The 27,597-nt window shown below is 39.3% G+C and overlaps 1 protein-coding gene across 9 annotated transcripts in view; it reads left to right on the top strand.

The window, feature by feature from the left end:
• Positions 1-27,597, top strand: part of Anks1b (ankyrin repeat and sterile alpha motif domain containing 1B) — a 760,073-nt gene that overhangs the window by 190,603 nt on the left and 541,873 nt on the right. For all 9 annotated transcript variants that reach the window (XM_013350332.2, XM_013350331.2, XM_026784589.1 and 6 more), the window contains exon 10: positions 24,932-25,112. In XM_013350332.2, coding sequence (XP_013205786.2) covers positions 24,932-25,112 — 181 coding nt within the window. The remainder of the gene's footprint in view (positions 1-24,931; positions 25,113-27,597) is intronic.

Genomic DNA, 27,597 nt, shown 5'->3' with positions numbered 1-27,597 from the left:
TGAAAAAAATAAAATGTCTAGAAAGAAGAGTTGTCATTATTTCCTTAATGGCATAGGTGGCCGATTACATTTTGAAATCTAATTTTGTCCCTCCCATTCGGTAACTTGTTGGTGACTCTGAGTAAATTTTAAACTTCCCAGTTACCTTTGCCCCTAAGGTCACAGGAACTAATGTGACAACTCGGTTAGCAGTACATCTGATAGATGAACCTGTAGCTAATCATTTTAGCTCCCGATTGTAACTGTTAGGAAAGCCTGGACTTTAGCAATGAAAGTGTCCCAGTGGACACTATTCTTGATTCGCTCATTCACGAAGCATATGAATGCTGACCATATGCTAGGCATCTGAAGAAAGGATTTGAATGTGACAGTGACTTAAATGTGGGTTCTGTCCTAAGAAAACCATGAATGGAGTGCGAGCCTGTTCTTTAGAGCGGGGCTTTTAAATTTCGTGAGTGGAATCCATCGACCAAACACCCAGGAGTCATCCTCCGTCCCCGTCACATCCCAAGTCTGTGCCATCCCACAGGTCCTCTCCTCTCCTTTCCAACACAAAGGCTGTCTGCCTGCTCTGAGTTTCTACCTCTAGCCCTGACCGCCTCCCTGACCTCCATTTCCATGGTCAACGGGTGCCTCTAAGTGCTAGTAGAGGGTGCCCAATACGCTTCTAAAGAGAAACGGTGCTAGGCTTCATATTGTAGTCAATGGCACAGCATCTGAACAACTTTCCCCTGCTGTGAATTCCCTTCTTTCTCTACATCCCATAGCCAACCCAACAGCAAATTGTCTAGGGTGTCTGTTCTCAGACTGTGCTTCAGCCTACTTGGTAGTCTGTGATGCCATAACTGACTAGTATGATGAATTAATATTAGTATGATTAAACAGATTAGTATAAGAATGTTTCACTTTATGAGTGCAAAGTGGAGTTTTTCAGAAGCTGTACAGTATGCGTAGCCTCTGGTGACCATGGCATGTTCGCCTATGCACTTAGGTTTTATAAGTTGCTCGGTATTTGGTTTTAGTATACTAAATATCAGTTTAATATAGTCCTTGTGAACAAAATTGCTGTTGTATTCTCAGGAACCTCTGTGGGTGAGAACGTAGCTTGAAACCAAACGGTTTTAAAGTCAACCCTCTCTTCTTTCATTTTATGGTACTTTTATCTAGTACACTCATTGCGCACTAGTGATAAGTTTAATGAGCATATTTTAATTCATCTGTTCTCTAATTTCACCTCAGCACTCTATTTAAATATACTTCTTAAACCAGGCCCTTCTTCCTCTCTTTCCTGTGTTAGTTTTCTATAAGCCATTAGCATCTTTTATCTAGAACTTTGGAAAATCTTTCTGTCCTGTATGTTAGCATTAGTCATGGTGCCCTTACTGTCTTTTTACAACTCAGCAGCCAGTCTTACAAACTGATCAATCTTCCATTCTTCCATTTCAAGATAAATGTATATAACACCCCGAATAATTTCCTTCCCTCCTTAGCATATTGTTCTGCTGGCTTCCACTCTGGTGAGCTCACTTCACTCCGACATGCCGCCCTTCCTGACTGGCCAAGCAGCTCCTACTTTAGGTTCTTATTATCGGTTGTGGATTTTTATGGCACACCTACACAGAAACTTAGATGGCTCACTGCTATCCTTCCTTCAGACCATTGCTCAAACGCCACCTTGTAAGCAATGCCTTCCTTCTTGACTATAAGGTGGCTGGCTATATGTCACTCTCTGTCTCCTCTATGCGAGTTGTCCTCATAGTGTTTCCCGTTTGAGCTAGCATGGTATTTTTATTACCTTTCTTTCCAGTTTCAATGGATGTCCCTTGAGAATTGGAACTGCATTCTTAACTAGAAAAAAATTAAATCCGCAACTGCAGCAGGTAGACTACCACCTTATACATAATTGGTGTTCAGTGTTTTTTGAATTTACTGAACGTAGTTGAATAAATGGCAGAGAAAACTATTCTGTGGGAAGAGTACTCAAATTGGATTCTATGTTTGAATAGGGGCTAGCCAGGTGAATGTGTGTGTGTGTGTGTGTGTGTGTGTGTGTGTGTGTGTGAGAGAGAGAGAGAGAGAGAGAGAGAGAGAGAGAGAGAGAGAGAGAGAGACTGTGCGACTCTGTGTGTGTGTCCCACAGAAGAAGCATAGGATGAACAAGGTAAATTGAAGTACTTTGGCTTAATGCAGTGCAGAATTTATTACTAGAACTCCCTATAAATCAAGAAGACCTAATAAGTTGGCAGTCTACCCTCTTCCTCTCAGTCAAACTCCCTATTATTTAGCATTATTTATTACATGAGTAATGCTCTTAGTAAAACTTTTCATGGTCACCTCTATCGGAGATGTAAAGGATTAAAGTTTCTCATGAAGGAGTTTTCCATACCCTTCCCCCACTACTGACTCTGGAAACGCACTGGTATATTTCACAAGTCGTGATCCAAAAAAACCAATTGTGTTTGTATTGCCAATCTTAACAATTTTATTCTGGTTTGATTTTTCTTATTCACCTTAGCACACATTCACATTCTTAAGAAAGGGAGCAACCTGACTCAGTAACAAATACATACTTTAGTATGTTACAGAGTGGTATGCGTGTAATCTGTACTTAAATCCTTGGAACAGCCATGGAATATAGATAGAGCTATTATGGTTCCAATTTTACATATGAAGAAAGGTACAAAAGTATGTGGAGTAATTATGCCATGCTGAAAACTAAGTTCTAAATCAAATTGGTTAAATGCCTAAAGCTGAAAAACAAGTAGCTAGAAGGAGTTATAGATTTCCCCTGTAAGCAGTATTATCTTAGCACTGTCTTATTTTTTTAATTTGATAAGTTTTCCTAAATACATTATTATACAGTATGAGGAATAAAAAACTGCACACTGTTTGAGTGCAGGAGACAGATGAACCACCCAAATCTCCTGGATTCCAAACCAATGGAGAGTTGAGATGTCCGCATTAGAATAACAAATGTCAAATTTTTTTAGCATTTTTAGAACTGATTGGATAATATCATTCCAGGTATGTGGATAAATGTGCTTGCTGTCACTTTTCTCTTGAATTATGTACATGTCCCAGTCATGGGCATACCTGGACCATGGGCGATTTTACGATGGAAGAGCAGAGGGCATGTTCATCACCCTGTTATACTTGCTGTGGATGGCGAAGAACCAAAACAAGCAGTTGTGACCATGCTTGTTTTCTACCCACCCCAAGGGTGTGTTCTAGATAAATACCTCTCGCTCTGTAGGGGAAAGTGAATGAAGGCTGGGAAAACAGACCAAGAGTATTACTCTTCTTGTGGAACTCTGAAGGTAGAGAGCAGCAGCCGAGCTGGACAATAAGAAGACAATGCATCCCATTGGGTCAGATAACCCAGAGTTCTGGAAGAGACATGTCAGACTTGTCCTTTTGCCAAGCATCCAAAGTATTTCTCTAAAACCTGTTCCTCTTTCCCTTGTGTCGATTATTTTTGCACTACCATCCACTCCATTGCAAGCCAGAAACCTGAGTCACTCAGGGCCTCTCCCATTCCTCCCCTCCGTATATCTAATTAGTCACCGAAGCCTGTCAGTTTTACTCCCTCAATATGACTCAAAACCTCCCTCCTCTACACTCCCTGCCCATCTGAGGGCTTTTGACTTTATTGCTGAAATAGCTCCCCTAATGGCTCCCTATCTCTCCCTCTCAGGATTTATATTCTATATTTTCCATGCAGTACTGTTTGTGCTATGATTGTTACTGCTGTTTTATATTTAAAATATTTGCAAAGTTATAACAAAGTTGGAGCTATAATACAAGGGCTCTTTCTCCCAGAATTGTTTGCAAATTGTTACAGACCCAATGCCTCATCAGCTACAAGTCATGAATTACTCCCTATGAATGGGGTGTTTATCTGTCAACAGAAAGCATGTCATCAAAACCAGATCATTACCTTTGGCATATTATTAACGTTTAATCTTAAGACTCCATTCAAATGCTAAGTCTTGTCTTGACTTCTGTAACCCTTACATGCTTAAAGATAATGGGCCAGCAATTTGATAGAATGGCTCTTGGCTTAAATTTACCTGGTATTTTCTTCTTAAACCCAGGATATGAATCTTTATCAGAAGAAGAGTCCTCTCTGGCTTCTTTATTGAATCCTATCAGGTGTGACTTGAATATTGATTTGTCTTAGTCATTATGAAATCACCATTATCATGTAATTACAGTGTTATCTTCAGGTTTTCTCCACCGTGAAGTTAGTTACTCATTTACTTCTGAAATTTAAAAGTTTTTATGAAAAGATATTTTGAAATTATGCTAATATTGCATTTTAAAGGAATCCAATTATTTAAAAAATATTTTTATATACAGGGAGTCATAGGTTTTCTATATTGTCCAGTGAGTTATAATCTACCACGATCATTATTTTAGCACTTAAATTCTTTAGGACTTTGTCAAAGCAAGTCCAATTGTGTACTTTTGACATATCTTTATCATTATTGGAGCCCTACCTTACTTTTAAGACTTGTATATACTTTTCTAGTCACAGATATGGGACTCACCCATTTTCCCAATCACCTTTGTTTCCTTCTAGTGTAAAATGGTGAACACCAAGATTGAGGCCTTTAGTACCTATCATGTGCTATTTAGCTGTTACTCCCACCAGGCTGCTTACTGGACAAAGATAGAGAATATTTATAGTTTCACAGTATGTCTATGCATGCATATGGAGGTAGTTATGAAGATATATACACATGAACACATATGTTTATATATATATACATATATACACACACACATATATATACATCTTCTTAATGTCTTGAAAACTATGAATTCATACGGGATAATGCAGTTTTGACCTAAACACTGCAGAATTTATTCCCATATTTGTAATTCTGTTCCCTGGCAACCAGAAACCAAGTTTCCCTCATCCTGTGAGTGTATTTGACTCTCTGAGCATGTCTGATTCTCAGTTAATCTTTACTATCTAAGGTTAGCACAACCTCACATGGATTCCATCTTGTGATGACCATCCCCAATACACTAAACTCATGCAACTCACCCAAGAAACATGAGCGCTCACACATCCAGATACAGTGTACAGCATCTTTCTTACTCTACCTTGTTGACCTCTGCTTCTCCTTCAGCATAACTTGCAAGCATTGACCAATAGACTCCTTCCCCATGCGTCCCTATCGAGATGGCCTTCTTTGCTCACTTATTCCACTGATCATCTGATACGTTCTAGGAGCCTGTATTCCAGAAGAGGTGGAGAGTCAGTGGCCAAGTATACAACAAATAAATACTACTATAACCACAGATTGTGGTAAATTGTAGGAATGAACTAAATAGAAGATGGTACTTGGGGGCCAGTACTTGAGATCAAAGAAGACTTCTACAAAGAGGTAGTCTTTGAGCTTGACTATGAAGGAAGGTAAATGGTGAGCAAAGCGATTCCTTGGGGCAATGTTCTAGGGGAGAAATACAAGAGACCTGACAGGGAGTCAGAGTTACAGTAGAGGAGTAGATAAGAAGTTTATGTAAGAACAGTACAGGGCTCAGCAGTTTACCGTGAGACAGGGCCGGTGCATTCATGATAAGAATTGTCCATTCTCCTCCAAGGGCATTAGAAGTCACTAGAGGCTTTAAGCGAAAGTGTGGCATGGTTGGACTTCATTTTAATTTTTTTTTAATTTTTTGAGAATTTCCAGCAATGTATTTTGATTATATTTGACCCCCACTCTTCCCCTAACTCCTCCCAGATCCACCCCACATCCCCATACCCTCAATTTCATATATTTCCTGAACCATAAGTCTCCAATTTGTGATGCCCACATACTGCAGGGTATGGGGCCATTCACTGGGGTGTGGTTGGCCTAGGAGCCACACTTCTAGAGAAAACTGGCACCCCTTTCCTCAGAAACCTTCAGCTGTCCATAGTTTTCCAGTTAGGGATGGGAGCTCGTGAGTCCCTTCCCACTCCAGGCTTGAACGCTGGCTGTTTGTTCTTATGCAGCTTCTGTGTAGGCAGCCACATGTGAGTTCATACAGTGGAGCGGTCATGTCCTGAAGACACTCTGGTCCTCTGGTCCTCCCCAATCTCTGACTCTTCCAATCTTTCTGTCTCCTCTTCCATGGCAGTCCCTGAGCCTTGTGGAGGGGAGAGAGACAGATGTTCCGTTTGTGCCTGGTTGCTCCACTGACAGTTAATCTCTGCCCTTTGACCAGCTGTGAGTGTTTGCACTGGCTGTCATGCAGTGCACAAAGAACCTTCTCTGATGACGTCTAAGAGTGTGGCAATCTATACATGTAGACATTAATTTAGAGGGCAGTTTGACATGTCCGTTTAGTGAAATCATAGTAATAATTTTGAGAGCCTGTGAGCTCTCAAACCAGATTTACAGTATCTCACATGTGTTTCTATCAAAGCACTGGCCTTAAATGCAATCCTAAAGCAGTTGGTCATCCCCCCCCCCCGCGGCTCCCAGCATGCACATCACCATTATTGCACGCATGGGCCCATCTTGCCACCATACCATCCCTTATTGCACTTCCCAGCATTCTCAGCATATGAGAAAGACAGTTGGTGACCCTGGCTTCCTCCAGCTGCCTGCATAAAGCATTTCAACACTGTGAAAACTAACCAGCCGGGAGGAAGCTTCCTGGCCAGCACCAGTTTGATTTCTCTGTGTTTTGTGACCAGTGAGTGTATGGCTTACTGTCAAGTTCTATTGGACAACCAAGACAATGGCGATAGCCTATGTTGGTTGGGGGTATCTGGGACAGTTCTAACTGACAACAATGTCTATGCATGTTTCCACTGGGCTTTTTCAAACATTTTGAGTGTTATTTGTCTCTTCTCCCAAAGGTATTTGTCTAATACAAAATGGGAAATTTTTATGAAAACCATATTAATTATATTATTGGTTATAAAAGAAAAAGTTAGAAGTGATGCCCTACTAGCTTGTGAAATTTCTTTTGTTTGATTCTTCACATTCAGCAAAGAACTTGACAATAAATATTTATCAAGTGGCGATAAGAATAACTGAAAATTTGGCATGAGTTCTTAAAAGAGTTCTGTGAGGCTGGGGAGATGGCTCCGTCAGGAAAGCGTGTGTTTTACAAGCCTCACAACCAAGCATGCATCTCCAGCATCACCATATGAAGACGCCTGGGAGAGCTGTGCATACCTGTAATCACAGTGCTGGAGAGGTGGACACAGAAAGACCCCTGGAGACTGCTGGTCAGCCTGTGTGACGAAATCTGCAAGCCCCAGGTTCAGTGAGAAACTTTGCCAAAAGCTAAGGTGGAGAACAAGTAGGGAAGAGGCTCAGTGTCAGCCTCTGACCTCCATGCACACACACACAAACACACACACATGCACACACCACACACACAAACACACACACCATATACACACAAACACACACATATACACACACCAAATACACACATGCCACACACATACACCACACAGACACCATACATACACACACAAGCACACACACCACACATATACCATGCATACACAACACACCACATATGTACACACATACACAACACATACACAAACACACACACCACACACACACCATATACACACATACCACACACATACACACACCACACACTCACAAACACACACACGACACACACACCATACATACCACACACAAACACACACACCATACACATACCACAACATACCACACACCACACACATACCATGCACGTACACACCCCACACATACACACCATACCACATACACATACATGAAAATTTACATGTACACTGAAAATAAGAGTTATATGAGACCCATAGCCCTAAATACTAAATTAAACTGAGTCAAATGCCAAACCATGTTATTATTTTAAATTAGATTATTATTCTTTCATATATTTCTTAAATATGAGAAACATTAAGTCTCATATTTTCTGTTGAATTTCACTAAAATGTAACACAAATATCATGTATAAACCCACATAACTGCAGTTATACATAAAATAATATACTATGATGATAATTTAGTAAAAATATGTGGGGTAAGGACTATTTAAAATAAATCAAATTATAAAAACAGATATTAGACAATGCTTTATTACAAAATATTGACAGTGATTAATAACAGCCCTGAGAGGTATTTTCCTATCTTCTCATCCTTGCGTGCTCTCTCTCCTGTCATAACACTTGTGAGTGATTAGTTCAGCAGTCGCTTTTCTATCAAATAACGAGAAGTATGAAAAGATAGCGCCTCAGGCTGTCAGTATTGCAAATTGAATCTCAGAGATATTTACCTAACACAAAAAACTGTGAGCATGAGCCCAGAGGAAAATCAAAGAGCCTCGACTACAATAAAGTAAATGTTATAAAGCATCAAAAAATGCCAATTAAAATAGAAATAAACTGAGAATGAGTTGGAGGTGTTTGTAATAAATAAACTGTTAAAGAACCAATGCTCACTACAGAAAAGCCTTTCATAAGAGCCTGGTAAATACTAACATGGCGATGGAAGGAAACAGGCTAAGATCAGAACAGAAAGGATAAATATCCAGTACATGAACGGAGAAATGCTTACCAGTCCTGAATATCAAAGAAATGTTGCCTGAAATAGCACTTAACCCACAAAGTACTTAAAGCTTTTTTAAATGAGCGTATGTCCTGTGCTTAGTAAATGCATGGTAGAGCCAGGCTTGGAATGACTGCAGAAGAGATTTCTACCACTTTTAAGTCTAGTAATTTGTCCCCTGCACCAATAAAACGCTCAGAAAAACTGGAAAATAAACTTTAAAATATTTTCACTGGAGCAATATTTTCTCAGCAAAATTCTTAAATGCAAGATAGAATTAAAATATTAAGCAATTCTTAAAAATTAATTTGCTCACATAATAGAAATTAACAGAGTATACTTTTCTTTCTCCCTCACTTCTGGTATCTGCCACCCTCAGTCTTCAGGCCCCAGATGAGAAACAGAGCTGTAGACAGTCTCCAGAGCCTGTGACACTTAGTCCAGAAAAATTCCCGCTGCAGGTTTCTTCTTGAAACAGTTGCTGCAATGATGAAACTTTGATGAAATAATTTTAGCTTCTTTATTTCCTCCTAACCCCAGTGATTCTCCCTTTATTCCTTCCCGTCTGGGATTACAATGCTTCAATGACGTTGATCTTCGTAGATGTAAGCAGTTCTGCTGTTGATCTTTCAGAAGAGGGATGTGTTGTTTTAACATATGTAGGTCTCTCAGTTAGTTTCTGCCTGTGCTAGATCTTACAACAAAGAAAACTAACACTTTTATTCTAAATTAGACATAAACCTAGTGCTTCCTTTGTGTTAACCCAGTTAGACAGTGACTTCTCGAGAAAGGGTATCTTATGACCTCCATTGCAGCTATACAAACACCCAACTGTAATTATAAGTCTTTAAGATTTGAACCTAATTTTATTGTGCTCCAAATCTGATTAGATGAGCTAAATACGAGAGGAATTTACAGAAAATATAATTCATATCATTTGAATTAATTATACAAAAATGAATTAGATATGTGTTCTCTTTGCTCATTGATGCAAAAGTAAAGAAACAGATTTTAGAGCTAGAGGTTATTTTAAGGTTTAATAAGATTTTTTTTCTTAAGAAAAATTCACACAAAGTTATGAATTAGTCTTGCAAAGTTTTGATTGTTTAGAAACTGATTGCTTTATGAATCATTTTCTTGAATTCACTTTATATCTTTATGGCATGTGTTTTGAGTTTTTTTTTCTTCAAGAGGCATGGTTCAAGGAGAAATTAAAGACTTTTAGTAGATATTTTTCTAAGTATTTTGGGGAAATGTTTAGCAGAAAAAAATGAAAGTCATTAGGCACAATTAATTTCAATATTATATTCATTTAATAATCTATCATCCAATGGCAACAAATGCTATGGCACTGGCTACAGTTTACTTCAAGGAATGTTATATGTAAGTAGTATAAACTTCATGTCATCTCAATTACCCAGAGAAGTTCTTAGAGTTCATGCCATCTCAGTTATCCAGAAAAAAGTACTCAAAGTTCATGCCTTCTCGGCTATCCAGAAGTGCTTATAATTGTCGCTTATTCCTGGCTTAAGCTTTTACTTTCTCCTATTACTATAGTCCTTAGTGATAGCCTTACTGGCAACTGATGTATAAATACCATGGGGAAAACATTCTCTTAAACTATCGTTTTCTTATTCATAAGAAAGTCTGGTTGTTTGTATTACATAGAAAGACATTTTAAGTAATTACAGCAAAACAAGGAACAATGAATTTACTACTCATGGCTTTGGACTGTGGCGTAAGCCTGGACTATCTGAAAGACCTTCAATATGTTTGTTTCATGAAGCTTCCCTCTCCCCAGGTATAAAATATGATCAATAACACCCTCACAGTGTTGTGGTATTTACATGAGAGAGAAGACATATAGCACACATGACATGACATGACATGACATGTACTCAATGCGTGTCATTATCATCAAAGACATTTCCTAAGACAGAGAAAAAGAGGTAGACTTCTGGGGGCTTCTGAGAGAATGACATCTGTCAATCATTAAATTATTATTTTATGCCATTCTTAAACTGAAATGACAGAAATTACTACCATCAGAATTGAGCAGAGAACCTCACAGCAGACCCTGAAACATCAAGGAGATAATGAAGGAGTATGGAAATCCATTCTATACATATCAATTTAACAACTTATTTCAGGATAAACCATTTTTTTTTCAAATAAAACTATCACAATTCACCCAATATGAAATGGAGAATGTGAATTTAATTAGTAATCTAGTAGTCTTTCTTAAAAGAATCAAGTATCCAACGCCTTAGTTTAAGTGTGGAATTATAGCAAATATTTAAAGAATTGTAGTGATATTTTATTTGTATTTTAATAAATAAAGCTTGCCTGAACATCAGAGAGTAAAACAGCTGCCCTGATCAGCCTTACAGACCAGACAGTGGTGACACACACCTTTAATCCCAGTAGCCACACTAGTTTGACATAGAAACAGGGTGGTAGTGGTGCATGCCTGTAATCCCAGTCCTAAAGTGGATTATAAAATGGGAGGAGGCCGGGAGATGGTGGCGCACACCTTTAATCCCAGCACTCGGGAGGCAGAGGCAGGTGGATCTCTGTGAGTTCGAGACCAGCCTGGTCTACAGAGCTAGTTCCAGGACAGGCTCCAAAGCCACAGAGAAACCCTGTCCCCAAAAACCAACTAAATAAATAAATAAATAAATAAATAAATAAATAAATAAATAAAATGGGAGGAGACTGCTCTTAGTCAGTCTCGTTCTGAGATTCCTGGAGGTGGGATCACCATTTCAGACTGAGATACAGGTAAGGTCCAGTGACTGTTGTGCTTTTTTGACCTTCAGATTGAACTCCAATATCTGTCTGTGGGTTTTTATTAATTGTGCTAGAAAAAATTAGCAACAATTTTAAGAAATCTTTTTTTTAGAAATGATAAAGTTTCTGAGTAGAGTTTATGAAGTTAGTAATCCCCTTTTTTTCTCAAAATGGCATATTTGTATAGGTGCACACTCACACATGTACATAGTAATACTTACTACACTAGTGCTGGGAGAGTGGTAACCCTTATGATAATAGAGAAAAATGTAACAAAATATTAAAAAGTAGAATTCATCAAATTTATTTCATAACTATATTTGATATTGAAAATTAATAATAAAGAAAATCCATAAAATCATATTAATTGAAAACACAGTCAAAATTAAATGTACATTCAAGTTTCTAAAACTAAAGAATAGCATGTGGGTGAACACTCAGAGTGACAAAGAGCACACGTGTTAAAGAAACGCTTCAGTCAGTATTGTTCTTCACAGTGAAAACCTGAATGTGTTTCTTCCCTGATCAGGAGCAGAGCGAGCATCTTTTTCTTCCCCACTGGTATTCAACATACTGCTGTAAGATCTAGCTTGTGGAATGAAGGCAAAGAGGGAAATACACGCACAAAGATTAAAAGAAAGAGTCTAAAATGCTCAAAGAATTAGTAACAATATTTTATTTTTAAAGGGCAGTGATAAAGCCATGCCCATTTGCACATGACTTAATTGTCTGCTTGGAAAATTCTAAGAAAATGTGTAAAAACCTGTGGCTACCTGCACAAGCACTTCACATAGGCACGTCGACATATGCCAACATATGTTGACATGCCATCTGAGGTGGAGGAGGGTCTCATGAAACCCACCTCTCTCTGGAGTGCCAGTGGCAGCTAATGACGGCTGAGTGAAGGGTAGTTGTCGTCTTCAGTGGTATGGTCACTATAAATAATCCGGGGGTAAACAAATAAATAGATGATTTCCACAAAATTATAGGATGCCAAATATAGTTACAAAACAAATGATATCTCTATGTAGTAGTAATGAATGAGTGGACACAGAAATCTAGAAAACACAATATTATTTACAGTCACAATAATGCGTCAAAATCAGAAATAAACTGAGTAAAAGCTGAGTATATTAGGCACAAATCTAATGTTGTATGGTAGATGCAATGCTTTTACGCTCTGTGGTTTTAGTGTCAAGATTGCTACAACTTTGTGATTTTCACTCCCTAAAAATTAGTTTTAGCCATATTTGTTTCAAGAGATACGTCATTATACCATAGATAAAATTCCATTAAATATGTCTATGTTTGTCTACTATTTAGCATGTAGTCTAGTCTAGCATGGCTCTGTGTTACTTATACAATTTGAATTTTCACTTTCATGTGTGTTGTGTCTTTAATTAGAGGCTTTTGATATAGCATAATAAGTTCCCATTACTAATTCCTGTATAGAAATGATAAACTCACATAGCTTTTGCGTGTCTGGAAAACCTTTTGTTTCCATCTCATTTCTGAAGGATAGTTTAGAGAGGTAAAATGTCTTTGGTTTGTTTGTTTAAATTCTTCTCTCAAACATTTATCATTTCTCCCCTCCCATACCTAGTCCCTCTTTCCCCTCCCTCCCCTCTCCCCCAGATCCACTCCTCCTCCTTTCCCATCCAGAGAAAAGCGGGGCTCCCAGGAATATCAGTTAAACACGACTGTCTTAGGGTTTCTGTTGCTGAAAAGAGACACCATGTCCATGGCAAGTCTTATAAAGGAAAACATTTAATTGGGGCTTGGCTTACCATTTCAGAGGTTTAGTCCATTATCGTCAAGGCAGGAAACATGGCCACATGCAGGCAGACATGGTGCTGGAGAGGTAGCTGAGAGTTCTACCTCTTGATCTGCAGGCTGCAGCAGAAGGAGACTGTGTGCCACCCTGGGCAGAGTTTAAGCATGAGACCTCAAAGCCTGCCCCTACAGTGACATACTTCCTCCAACAAGGCCACACCTCCTAATAGTGCCACTCCCTATGGGCCAAGCATTCAAGCTCATGAGTCTATAGGGGTCATTCCTATTCAAACCACCACAATAGCAAAACAAGTTATGATGACGCTAGGCACAAACCTTGATATCAAGGCTGGGCAAGGCAACCCAGTAGGAGGAAAAAGGGTTTCAAAAGCAGGAACAGGTGAAGTAAGTCCCCTAGTGCTAGGATTGTTTCATAGCCACATTACTTAAGATATTAATGCATTATTAGTGAAAGGACATTTGTGTTGATCAGTGGAATAAACTGGAAACTCCAAATAGCTCCTCTGATGTTCAATTCCAAAGGCTCAAATGTATCAGAAAGTGAGTATCCAGAGCAGGGATACCTGGACAAGACAAAACTTGACTTAAGTCTCGCAATTTATGTGAAAATAACTCAGGCTGATGAAGGAGCTTTTTTTGGGGGGAAATATAGACCATCAAAACCTTAAGATCCTAAATCTAGCAGAGAGTTATAGTGAACACTAAAGGCATGGCCTATAGAGAGAAGTATTGATCCATAGGCTTCATCAAAATGAAAACCTCTTGCCCTGGAGAAAATGCTGTTACAAAGACTAAAAGACAGGCTACTTATCTGTAAAAGAGCCAATGTCTCGAATCGATAAAGAACCCTCAAAAGAAAGCAAAAACTGTAATATGCCCCCAAAATGATTGAAGTGGATATACAGATGAGAGGCACACGAGATGCCTAATGTTATTATTCATTAGGGCAAAGCAGACCAAAGCTTTAGTGAGACACCATGGCAGCCAGACAATGCTAGCAGACCACAGAGGAGCTCCCATGTTGATGCTAGGAAAGTAAAATAGTAACATCATTCTGAAAAACACACACACACACACACACACACACACACACAAAAACCCCGCCAAAAGTTTGATATTTCTTAAAACATGAAACTATCCAACAATCCAGAATGTGTACCCTTGGGAGCTTAGACAGGCTGAATGAAAACATTCCAACACCAAAAACTGCACATAAAATGTGGAGTGACATCATTAACCAACAGCTGGACCTGGGACAATCCAGTCACCACACAGTTGTGAAGGGTTCATCATTTATAGCCCTGATGTTACCCAGCAAATAAAGGGCAGAAGCTATGGAAATGCTCCTAGAACTTGGACCCGTCTCAACTGAGAAGGGCCTGTTTGCACAGGCTACACACTGGATGGGACTATTTATGTAACGTTCTTGACATGATGCATCTCAGGATTATAGACCAGATTTGTGTTTCCTGGAGCTGAGGAGGAGGTGAGGCAGGAGGGAAATGAGTGTGGCTATAAAAGGCACCAAAGGAACCCTGGGGAAGACAGAAAGCTGTTGTTTCTTCATCCCAGTTGTGATATGCAAGATTTTGGTAAGATGCTACCCCTGGGGAAACCAGAAAAGGTCACACGAGCTCCTTTCTAATTAGAATTATTAGAATTACATCTGAATTTACAGTTCTTCAAAATTGTACATCTTAATTTAAACATTAAGCTGTTGATTTTTTTATGAAGTACTGTGCGCATTTCTGTGTAAAAGTTCCTTCGCCCACACAGTGCTATGTACTTCCTCTTTCGGCTGCTCAGAACATATCTTCTATAATCAGTTGCATAATTATGTTCCTGCTGGTCTGAAAATGAACCAAATCATTTCAAAATTTATTTTTAAAAACAAACTGGGAAATAAAGCTGGCCATATTTATTTTTAACTTAGGACAGTGAATTTGGCACGAAAATCTCTGAAATATTAATGTGTGAACATTTAAAATAATTAAAATAATGTTTGCAAGATAGCTTTGTGTGTTTTCATGTGCGTAGAGCTGCTTCTAGGAGGTAAATTCATTACTATGTCTTCTTGTTCCTCACTGTCTACATAGACCCTGGAGCTACTTAATATTTTTACTGACTGAAACTGAAGTCTAAAACTTAATCTTTCATATATGTATATCTCATTCCAGTGCAAGTTCATAAAAAGAAACATATATCACATATTCTTTGTTCTTAAAACTTTACACTCATGCTTATATATGCTAAATATAAGGGGATAGGCTAGTAGTCTTATAATCTGTCTCTTTTAATAAAATATGAGATGTGATAATCCATAGCTAAGTATCTCTATGCAAAAATATAATAAATCAAAGAGATTAAAGCTAGAATTGAATAAGATTCTTAATTTTTTCCTCCCTTACTCTTAATTCTATATTTAGTGACTACAGAAACTCAGATTATAAGGGCTGAGGACACGGCTTATTCGTGAAATCACTTGCTGTACAAGATTGAAGACCTAAGTTCAATTTCCAGAGCCCATGTAGAAGTCAGACGTGCAGTGTAAGTGTCTGTAGTCCTGGAGCTGAGGAAATGGCAAGTGAAGACAGGAGAATCCCTGGAGGCTTGTGGGCCAGCTGGCCTACATGGTGGCTACCAAGAAAGACCCTGTGCCAAACCAGGCAGAAAGTGAGGGCCCAAACCTCCACATGCACACTATGACACATATGCAACCATATTTGTGCATGTGCCCCCCCCACACACACACATAAGCACACACTCACATACTGTGATAGCTAACCTGGTTGTCAGCTTGCCTACATCTGGAATCAACTAAACCCAAGCTTCTGGCACCCCTGTGAGGGGTTTTCTTAACCAGATTCTTTGAAGCAGGAAGACTCAGCCTAAATCTGGGCCACTCCTGGGCCGCCCACATAGAAGGACATGGAAGATGGAAACATTGTTTTCTGTCTGTTTGTCCTCCCTCTGGTTGGCAAGTTTATTTATCTTGTTCTGTTGACTAGATTCCAGCATAGACTGAAAACCAGCAGCAGCCCAGGGATCACCCTGAACTCTAGCACCAGGCTGACCTGCAGAGATTCAAGCCTCATGGCTGAGCAACTACTGGATACTTGAGCTTTCCAACAGGAGGCAGCCATGGTGGACTACCTACCAGACCATAGCTTGTAAACCACTCTAATAAATCCCCATTTTCACACTCACACTCATATGTACACACACAGTTGCACACACACACATTGAAGAAGGACACTTAAAAGAAATCCCACACTAGCTCAAAACTGAAAATAATAGAGGGTTATTTATTTAGGGGTAGACTCACAGATCACAATCCTTTGCTGGAATGGAGAACAGCAACCACAGCTGGAAAAGAGGCCAGACACGCACTTTACATCAGCATAAATAGTATAAGAGGCCACGCCCAACTGGGCGGGTAACATAAAGGCTACTGGGTGGTAGGATTTCCTACAGCAACACTGTTCATTCTATCGGTTCTGTTCCTTTAGAGAACCTAGATTTTATGCACTCATTAACTTAATTAAGTTCAAAAAAGAATACAGTCTGTAAAAGTTGAATTTCTATCCACTTGTCTTATCTTTCAACACCTTTTAAAGCAAAGCCAGTATTTTCAGTCAATGCTCTTCTTACAGTGAAAAGGAGACTGTCCCATTGATGCACAGATGAGGCTCGAGAAATATTAAGCTCCTAGCCCTACTTGTAATTTTATATTCACTTCCCTTTTAATCTATGTAATAATTATGTCCTAGAGTCAGGATGGGAGGATCACTCATTTTTAATTCCATACACCTGTTTTAATTTTGGCATACTCTCTTGCTGACTCTAAGACCATACCTGCATCTGATGTCCACAAAATAGAATAAGAGCTAAATTGTTTTTATTTTCCTTCTTCCTTCCTTTCTTCATTTCTTGCTTCCTTTCCTCCTCCCCTCTCTCTTTTAACACATTCCACTGCCCATTATGTAGCTCTGGCTGTCCTGAAGCTTACAGAGATTCACCTGTGTCTGCTTTTGGAGTTAGGAGTGAAGGGTGTTCTACTATGCCTGCATTAGATCTACTTATAATACCAACGTTACAATCTTTAAAAGAAAACGAATCTAAAGTGCATAAAACATCCACTCCTAAGTACATGACATTTACTTACAACTATTTCAACTCCTGGGCGGAAATTATAGATGTATGTTTTACCATGATCAGGAAAATAGAAGAATTGTATTTTCCAAACCTGAATACTATAATTCTACATTATTAGGACAAATTTTAGTCATTGTATGCAATACTCACACACACACACACACACACACACACACACACACACACACACACACACCCTACATCTCATGAGGGCAAGTTCTATCTTTTTGAAAAGAGAGAAGGTAGATGATGTTTTTAGTTTTCGTGCTTCTCTAACAAAAACACTGTTGATTTTCTTCAAGTCCCTTTTCTGTGCTGTTCTCAGAACTCTCAGGACAGGGCTGAGAATACAGTTCAGTGGTAAGGGCTTGATAGGCCCGTATGAAACCCATGTTTGATTCCTGGTGGAGAGAGAGGCAGGAAGTGGTTGGGAGGACGAAAGAGAAAGGATTCACCGAGAATTCTAAGATGAGAGGATCAGTCATTTCCTTTTCCTTTCATGCAATTAACTTAGTAAAATAAACAAAACTAAGAATAAATCTACACAAGTGCTGAAAATTGCAGTGTTGTTATGGGATATTCTCAAAAGTCAATATTGTTTGATTTCGACAAAACCAAAGGTAGAAATGCACAGTCCAGCAGGAGGGAGGACATCATAGGAGTCGGCAATGAGTTTGATATTCTCAGAGCCCTGAAGGAAATCTTAAGAGCATGGTTATCAAAGCCAGCTAGAAGTGGTCAGAGCAGCTGAGAACATTAGCACCTTGCATATGGAGCAATGGGTTTCACAGTTTGTCCAACAGTAATGGTGACTGCCTAGGTGCTAAAGGAGCCTCTGAAGCTCCTAAGGAGTGAACTGTAGCAGGAGGGGTTGTGGTGCCACACCCTGGTGATCAAAATGAGCCACCTGAAGAATGACAGACACCTAGATTCCCACTCCACTGCTAGGGTTAATTTTTTAAAATTAATTTCTTATTTTTTTTTTTAGAATTTATTCTTCTCTCATATATTGCAACCCCTACCGTGGTTTCTGCTTCCTCCTCTCCTCCCAGTTACTCCCACCCCCACTTCCGTCTCCCCCAGATCCTTTCCTTTCCTTTCAGAAAAGGGCAGGCCTCTCAGGGATATCAACCAAACATGCTATGTCAAGTCATAATAAAACTAGGCATATTCCGTCATATTAAGGCTGGATGAGGCAACCAAGTAAGAGGCAAAGGATCCCAGAAGCAGACAAAAGAGTCAGAGACAGCCCAGTTCTTACTGTTAGGAGTCCCCCAGGAGCACCCGGTCACAACCATAACATCCATGCAGAGGACCTAGGTCAGACCCATGCGGGCTCCCTGGTTGTTGACTGAGTCTCTGTGAGCCCCTATGAGACCTGGTTAGTTAATTCTGTAAGCCGTGTTCTTGTGGTGTCTTGACTTCTCCAGCTCCTACAACCCTTTCTCGCCTTCTCCCTGAACTCTGCCTTATGTGTGGGTCTCTGCATCTGCTTCTATCAGCTGCTAGATGAAGCCTCTGACGGCTATTATGCTAGGCTCTGCAGACAGCTAGATTCAGCATAGGAAAGAAAATAGGTGACATTTGTCCTTCCGAGATGGAGGTACTTCACTGATTTTCTCTGTGCCATTCATTTTTTTGGAGATTACATACTTTTGCTCTTCTTTAAGTCTGCAGAAGATGCTGTATATTCGTGCCATATTTTCTTTATATGTGCATCTGTGAATGCACACCTGAGATCAAGCCATAACTTGACTGCTAGGTGTTTGTGTCTCAATAAATATAGGTGTTCCAGTATTGCTGGTCTATCCTGACTTACGTTCTTTTGGGTATGTACTTAAATGGACCCTCCATACTGATTTCCATGGTGGCTACATTCGTTCCCACCTCAACAGTGTGTAAGGGTTCCTTTTTTCCCACCTTTAGCAGCATTTGTAAAAACGGGCTATTAAATTATTTGGGGACATTTAAAAGTTTAAGGCAAAGCAAATTTTGTCTTTAAAATTCCTGAAAATGGTTTCTTTTCCTTTAGGTTCTTTGCACTGTCTCCAGAGCTTAGAGAAGGGCTTGGCACATAGCCAAGGGCTAATGTGTGTCTGTTGAATGAACCAATAGAAGTAGAGTAAATAAAGCTTCTCAGTGCTCCCAGACTAAACACAAGAAGGCTCAGCATATCCATTTATAAAGGGCTGTAGAAGTAAGACATAAAGCCGTCATTGGGGAGTGCCCTGTTAGCATAGGAATAAAGACGAACGACACCATCACACAAACCCAGCCTACATCCAGAAATGTATTATATGATAAATGGACATTTCACATTAGTGCAGAAATCAGGATAGTGGTACAACAGGCTGTCATTTGGGGAAAATATTTGTAATTAAATCCCACTTCCCAAATACTGTATACTCAGAATGTGCCAAGGCTGAAGAAAGCCCTCAAAGCAAATACTCTGGCTGCTCATTTTTACCATCTAACTTAAAAAAAAAAGTACATATGAAAACACCTCATTGTATTGAGACATGGAGCCTGTGGGGAGGTGTCTAGAAAGTGTGTCATCTTCTCGGGGTCCTATTAGTGTCACAGCGAGTGTTCTGGTAGTCTGCAATCTTTCCCGAGAACTCATTCTGCCTCTCGGTTTCACCTGACTGGTTTATTTAATATTACCATCGACTTTTGCTAGTGCCACATCTCTGTCCTGACACCAGTGTGTCCCTCTAGATCAGCTTGACATTTGGTTAGGACAGCGTCTGAAACCCCTTCTAATTGAATTAGGCAATTTCAGGTGGTTGGAAATCAACTTAAATTTAAGTAAGAGGCTTTTTTCAAATGCCTATTGGTTTAAGTGATTTGAAAAGAATAAAGGAAACATAAAATGGAAGCTTAAGGAAAGTTTGGAAGGAAGAATCATATTACCTAGTCAGGAGTTCTTTCTTTTTTCTTTTTTTCCTTTTCTTCCTTTCTTTCTTTCTTTCTTTCTTTCTTTCTTTCTTTCTTTCTTTCTTTCTTTCTTTCTTTCTTTCTTTCTTTCTTTTGATACATTCTAAAGCCTAAAAGCTCAAACTCCTTTTCTTGATTTTATTGAGCTCTACATTTTTCTCTGATTCCTTCCCTGCCTCTCTCCTCCCCTTCAATCCTTCCCCATGCTCCCAATTTACTCAGGAGATCTTGTCTTTTTCTACTTCCCATGTAGAATTAGATCTATGTATGTCTCTCTTAGGGTCTACATTGTTGTCTAGGTTCTCTGGAATTGTAATTTGTATTCTGGTTTCCTTTGCTATATGTTTAAAAACCACTTATGAGTGGATTAATATCTGGGTCTTCAATTCAGTTCCATTGGACCACCTGTCTGTTTTTATGCCAATTTCAGGCTGTTTTCAGTCCTGTAGCTCTGTAGTAGAATTTGAAATCAGGGATTGTGATGCCCCCAGAAGGTCTTTTATTGTACAGGAATGTTTGGGCTATCCTGGGATTTTTGCTTTTCCATATGAAGTTGAGTACTATTCTTTTAAGGTCTGTGAAGAATTTTACTGGGCTTTTAATGGGTATTGCATTGAATCTGTAGATTGCTTTTGATAAGGTTGCCATTTTTACTGTGTTAATTCTACCTACCCAAGAACCTCGGAGATCTTTCCACTTTCTGGTGCCTTCTTCAATTTCTTTCCTCAAAGATTTAAAGTTCTTGTCATACAATTCTTCCACTTGTTGGTTAGAATTACTCCAAGATATCTTATTATATTTGTGGTTATTGTGAAGGGTGATGCTTCTCTGATTTCTTTCTCAGCCCATTTATCATCTGTGTAAAGGAGAGCTGCTGATTTTTTTTAGTTAATCTTGTATCATGCTGCATTACTGAAAGTGCTTATGAGTTGTAGAAGTTCCTTGATAGAACTTTTGGGATTGCTTATGTAAAATATCATATCATCAACAAATAGTGAGAGTTTGACTTCTTCTTTTCTGATTTGTATCCCCTTGATCTCTTTTTGTTGTCTTATTGCTCTATCTAGGACCTTAAGAATTATATTGAATAGATATGGAGAGAGTGGACAACCTTGTCTTGTTCCTGATTTCAGTGGGATCACTGTGAATTTATCTCCATTTAGTTTGATGTTAGTTTGCTGTATATTGCCTTTATTATGTTTAGGTATATTCCTTGTATCCCTTCTCTCTCCAAGGCCTTTATCGTGAAGGGATGTTGTATTTTGTCAGGAGCGTTTTCAGCATCTAATGAGATGATCATGTGGTTTTTATTTTTTCAGTTTGTTTATATGGTGGATTACATTAACAGATTTTCATGTGTTGAACCATTCCTGTATCTCTGGGATGAAGCTGACTTGATCGTGCTGGATGATGGTTCTAATGTGTTGTTTTGGTTCGATTTGCCAGTATTTTGTTGAGTATTTTTACATCAATGTTCATGAGTAAGTTTGGTCTATAATTCTTTTTTTTTTAGTAATGTCTTTCTGTGGTTTGGGTATCATGGTAATTGTATCCTCATAAAAATAGTTTGACAATGTTCCTTCTGTTTCTATTGTATGGAACAATTTGAAGAGTATTGGTATTAATTCATCTTTGAAAATCTTGTAGAATTCTATGCTGAAACCATCTGATCCTGGTCTTTTTTTTTATCGGAAGACCTTTGATGACTGTTTGTATTTCTTTGGCAGTTATAGGTATGTTTAATTTGCTTTTCTGATAGTGATCTAATATTGGTAAGTGATATTTATCCAGAAAGTTGTCCGTTTCTTTTAAGTTTTCCAGGAGTTCTTTTTTATTTCAATCCTAAGTGGATCAAATGCATGTGCCCCACCATAATGGCATGCTCTTCCTAATGTTGTGTCAGAATATATTCCACCTACATCTTTATGTTCCACAATACTTCTATAATGGGTTCTGACTGACGAAGATAATTCAAAGTAAGTATAACACATACATATCACCCTCACTCTGGCAATAGAACATTCACTCATAATTCCATTTGGGCATTTCTTAGAGCCTGGCTTTTTTGCTTTGTACCAAGTGAATCCCACTGGACCCTACTTACAGGTGTGCCCTGTGCTTGGATATAGCCCCTTTTGCTCTAAAACATGTCTTCGTGTCTGACTGTTGTGCCAATGAGGTCTGTGGGGCGACAGAGCTTCTACTTTAGCTTGGAGTCACTCACCTATTATCCTGCCTTCTGTGGTGGCATCAACCTTTAAGGTGGGATTCTTGACCAATGCCCTCTTAAGCCTGATACACCCATCCACCCTAATGACTGCCAGGAAGGGTTTAACCATCACACTGTGAAAAGCCCCATGCTTTAGGGACCAACACATGGATAACAAATAAAAATATCTTGTAGTGAGAGACCATGGAAAATGGTGGGTTTGGGGGGGGGAGTACTGCTTTTTTGGTACCCTCCCTCAAGTAGAAACCCAACAGTGGATTCCCTGACCTTAGCGTTCCCTTCCTGCAGCTCCTTTATGTGTGGTACTGTCTTTTGTGTTCCCTGCAGCTCCTATATAGATGGTTCCCTTTCTTCCCCATGCATCACTTCTCCCACTGAAGAGCTATAATGTTACTTGTTTATTGCTCTGGCAGTACTTGCCCTGGTGTCTGCAATTAGTGTACACTCAGCAATATTTGTAGGATGAATTAATGCCGCCAAATTAGCCTATTTATCTTCATAATTGCATAACAACTTGTGTTTTAATGCAATCAGAATTGTGGGCAGCCGAGGCTTAGAAACATGTATTTAAGAAACATTTAGGTGGAGACCATATGCATCAGTGGTCTTGACCCTTAGAAGGCTCACGGGAAGGAGCGTTAGTGGGAAGGCAGTCCATTGCCTGTATATAAAGGGAAGCAAAGCACAATACAAAACAACAAAGCAAATTCTTGACTGATGGCCATATCTGTTTCTATTGGTGCCCTGTAATAGCCTGTGCCTCCTTAATGGCTGCTCCAGAGGACAGTGGAAAGGACATTGAATGTGAAACTGAGATTCAGTAGCCCCCAGGGCAGACATGTCATGAGAAACCAAGCCTGACATTAAATCCTCATCGTTCATCCTTCAGAAGCAACTGCATCTTGTGTGGGTACTAATCTGAATTCTGTCCCCGAGTGGCGTCACGATAATAAATGACGTGCCTGCTCCTGTATAACAATATTGTGCCTCTCAAGCTTTTTAAATAATAAAAGTATGAAAGCGTAAAGCATCGAGATCATTTCATGCTCTCTCTATGTTTTTAGGTAATTTACTTCTACACAGTGATGTAGAAGAGACACAGGATTTGACGTCTTTTTTTTTTTTTTAAGAAAATGATCTCTGAAGATAGTTATCCAAACATGTTGGAACAATTAAAACACTAATAAAACAAAGGCTGTTGTCCTATGAAAAAATGAATGGATAATAAACTTATTGAATAAAACTTAACTCCTATTATTTATTGCAAGAAAGAATATTTCACTTCTATCAACAAGAATAATTAAAAGTTAAAACTTGGATTGGGTTTTTTGTTTTTTTTGGAAAATGTACATAGATCTGAGGTCCAAAGGGTTGTACTTTTTCTTAACTACAATGTTCTAAGCTCTAGTGGGCAGGAAGAATGGGAAATTAATAATACTGTTGTAGAAAAACCCCAGAAGCCTCCTATGGGGAGTAATCCGTGACCGACAGAGAGCATAGATTATATCTGCAATTGCTCCATGATTTTAACTTTTATGTTTAAATTGACTTTTCTTGCTATTTGGGGATTAATTAAAATCCTTAAGAAAGAAAATCAAAGTTCACTACAAATACCAAGTAGATTCGTAGATCCTAGAAAATGTTCCATATAAGTTCACTTAATTCTCGTGATTTATTCTAGCATATGGTACTTGGGGATACCATCTAATGCCACAAATTCCTTGGACTGTATAAAAAAAACCAAAAAATAGAACTGCCTCAATTATACTTCAATGTTGAAGGGACCTTTTGATATTTGTCTCTGTCTCCTCAGGGTCCAGTGAATGACAGATGTTTAATGAATGTTGGTTGAAGGGAAGGTGACTTAAAGTTGTAACTTTCAAAATTGATGATTGCGAGAAATGCTGTGCATTTGATTTTGTGATCTTCTGTGGAAATCAGATAGTCTAAAATAGCATATTAATGGTGTCATAAGATTTTCAGTTATACAGCTTTTCACTATCATCAACTGATTGACTGCTGTCTCTCTCTGCTGTGCTGGCTAGTTTTATGTCAACTGGACACAAACTGGAATCTTCAGAGAGGAGGGAGCCTTGACTGAGGAAATGCTTCCCTAAGATTAGGCTCTAGGCAAGCCTGGAGGGCATTTTCTTAGTAGTTAATGAGGGAAGGCCTGCCCATGTGGGTGTGCCTACCCCTGGGCTGGTGCCCCTGGGTTCTATAAGAAAGCAGACTGGGCAAGCCATGGGGGCAAGGCAGTAAGCAGCACCCTTCTGTGGCCTCTGCATCATCTCTTGCCTCATGTTCCTGCCCTGCTTGTGTTCTGGTCCTTGCTGCTTTTGTTGAAAAACTGGTATATGTAACTGCGGGGGAAATAAACCTTTCCTCTTCAAATGATTTAGAAAGAGAGGTATGGCTAAAGGCAGGAATGATTGTATTAATACTCTTGTCATCTTGTTTATTTTAGCCAAAACAACGAACATCTATTGTGTCTTCTCTGGATTTCCAGCGAATGAATCATAACCAAGAATACTTTGAAATCAGCACGTCTACAGGGTGCGCCAGCTTTCCTTCTAGTCCTCCAGCTAGTCCGCCCACCTCTTCCGTGGGAACCACAGACGTCAAGAATGAGGGAGCTGAGCACACAGGTAAAACAGTTCACTTTATGCAAGTATACTTTTGAGCTTTAATAAAGTCTTTATGAGCTTTGGTGATTAAGAGAAATCTTCATCCAAATTTTATTTCCAGTTCACATTTTATGTGCAACAGCATAGGGTATTCATATTTTTATTATGGCAAGGGTGTAATATTGTTTATAATACAATAGTGGTCTTTCCAGTGTTGACATTAATGTAACAATTTAATATTATTATGGTTGTAATTAAAAAGGGCCTAGAAATGCTTTTTTCGTCCACTGTCATTCACTAGTCTCCTGCAGTTCTGTCAGCTAATCGACAGTAGACCTGTTGATAGCTGCTTTGAGACTGGAAAACCCTTACCAAGGATATCTGGTTAAGACTGAGTTTGGCACTGTTGCTAAGATAGATGTCACCCACTTAAACCCAAGTGAACTTGGAAAGGAGGAGTGTAAGAGGGAAGTGGTCCCGCCCACTAGGGAAAGCTTTCTGGTTCTAGCCAATCAGATTCACAGTGTTTCTGTTCTTCAGAGAAGAATGAACCAATAGCTAACTGATGCAGACGTGAGAAGTATCTTCCTTTTCTGTCTAATTCACAGCAAACACACTGCCCAGTTGTTTCCATTCAAATAGTTTAAGCTTAGTAGATATGGTTCACATTCATTTTAGAATCCTAAACAAAAGTCAGTTCCATTATTTCGACCATGTATCTGTTCAAACTGTCTGCATATAGATATATGTATGTATACGTACATGTTTAAGTCTTTTCACCAACACTATTATTAAAAGCATCAGAACAAACATTCCAAAAAACATACAGCTAAGGAATTATCTTCTCTGGGGTTCCAAGTAATAACACTGATGCTCTGTAGAAGCCATAATCCAATCTTTCATAGCAGCTGGAGAGATATTTATAAAATGTAAATCAAGGTGCACCATTGGTGTGTTGCTGTGTGCCGAGGGATTCGGGTCCTTGTATGACCAATGAAGCCAGCTGTTACCTGGTTCCAAACTTGCTGTGGAACCTGACCTTCAGCACACTCACCCAGGCCTCTTTTGCAGGACCCAGGCTCAGGGACTTTGGCACTCTGCTTCTTTCCACCTGCAAGCTGTGTGTTTTAATGCCGATGTTACGGAGCATCACTTAGGTTTTGACTTGGTCATGCTTCTTCACATGATCTTCAGAGTGTACTATCTTGAGTAGAAGTTCTCCATATGATGAGGAGTGTGGTGAGAAAAAAGCAAAAATAAATGCAACCGTTCCAATAATAAAAAAAAAGCACATACTTAGGGCTTGGTGAGACAGTGTTTTTGGTATTTCCCTTATATCAGCTCATCATAATCTTTGGTGGGCATACAGGTTGAGTGGTAGCTTCTATAGTGAAGGAAATTCAGGCACAAAGAGCAATAACAGCCTCCCATCCAAACAGTGCTGGCATTCAAACCTGGTGCCAGTGTCCCTGTTCCCACACTTCCCTCTGTTGCTATGTTCACTTTGGTGATATCTGGAGGAGGACAGGGCCTTGCTGTGTAGCCCAGGCTAACCTCACACTCATGGTCCTACGCTAGCTCCCTGTGTGCTGGAATTACAGGTGTGTAGCACAACGTCTGGCTTGTTCTAGTTACTTCTATCAAATTTTCTCTTTTCTTTCTTCTCTGGTCTTATCTGCATATTAAATAATGCCGATGGCTTTTCTGCTTAGCAACTGTCTTGTCTCTTCTTTCTAGAACGTAGACAATGGTAGATGGGTTTGGCACATCATAAGCCTTGAAATCAGGCTGCCTAAACTGATTACTAATTATGGGACAAGCTCAGCTTTTGGTGCTGCAGGTCTTCTCCTCTAAAGAGAGAGTTAAAGAACAGGGAACTAATTAGATTTCCTTAGCCTGCAGTGTAACAGTGCTTCTGAAGCCGCGATTAATATCGCATCCTATCAGGCACTAAATTGGTCCTCAATAAATATTAGTAACTGTCCATAGCAGTTGCAGGAATTGCAATATTCTCATACCTCCCCTTTGCCTACTCAAGATCCCACATTTCTTCAATGAGTATATACTGTTTCCCGTATAGAAGAAAATGGTATAGGATGAGGAAGTGAGATTTGCCTCCTAAAGAGAAAGGGCATTTGGACCCTGGAAAGGATTCGGGGTGTATACAATTATTATTCATCCAGAACTTACTTGATGCTCAGCTCCAGATCTTAAAGCCCCCAGTGGGAGAGGTGGCAAGAATTGCTCTACGTCACCAGCTTCCTTTTATTTCAAGCACAAAGGTTTTCAAGGATGCAAATTTTCCAGTTATATTTGAGGTAGATCAAGATTGTGCTCATTTGTATTTTGTTTTTGTTTTAGTTTTTTTTTTTTTTTGCCATTAAAAGTCAGAGCTGTAGGTATAGAGTCTAAGCCCTGAACGCCAAGAGGAGAGGGTAAGAACTCTCTTTTGCTGCATCATCCAGAATGAGTAGCGTAGTTGTTAGCCTGGGATGCTTTCTGTCTG

The sequence above is a fragment of the Microtus ochrogaster genome, chromosome 24 (assembly GCF_000317375.1).
Source record: "Microtus ochrogaster isolate Prairie Vole_2 chromosome 24, MicOch1.0, whole genome shotgun sequence".
NCBI lineage: Eukaryota > Metazoa > Chordata > Mammalia > Rodentia > Cricetidae > Microtus > Microtus ochrogaster.
Note: the sequence above shows the minus strand (reverse complement) of the source record. Positions and strands in the feature narration are given on the sequence as shown.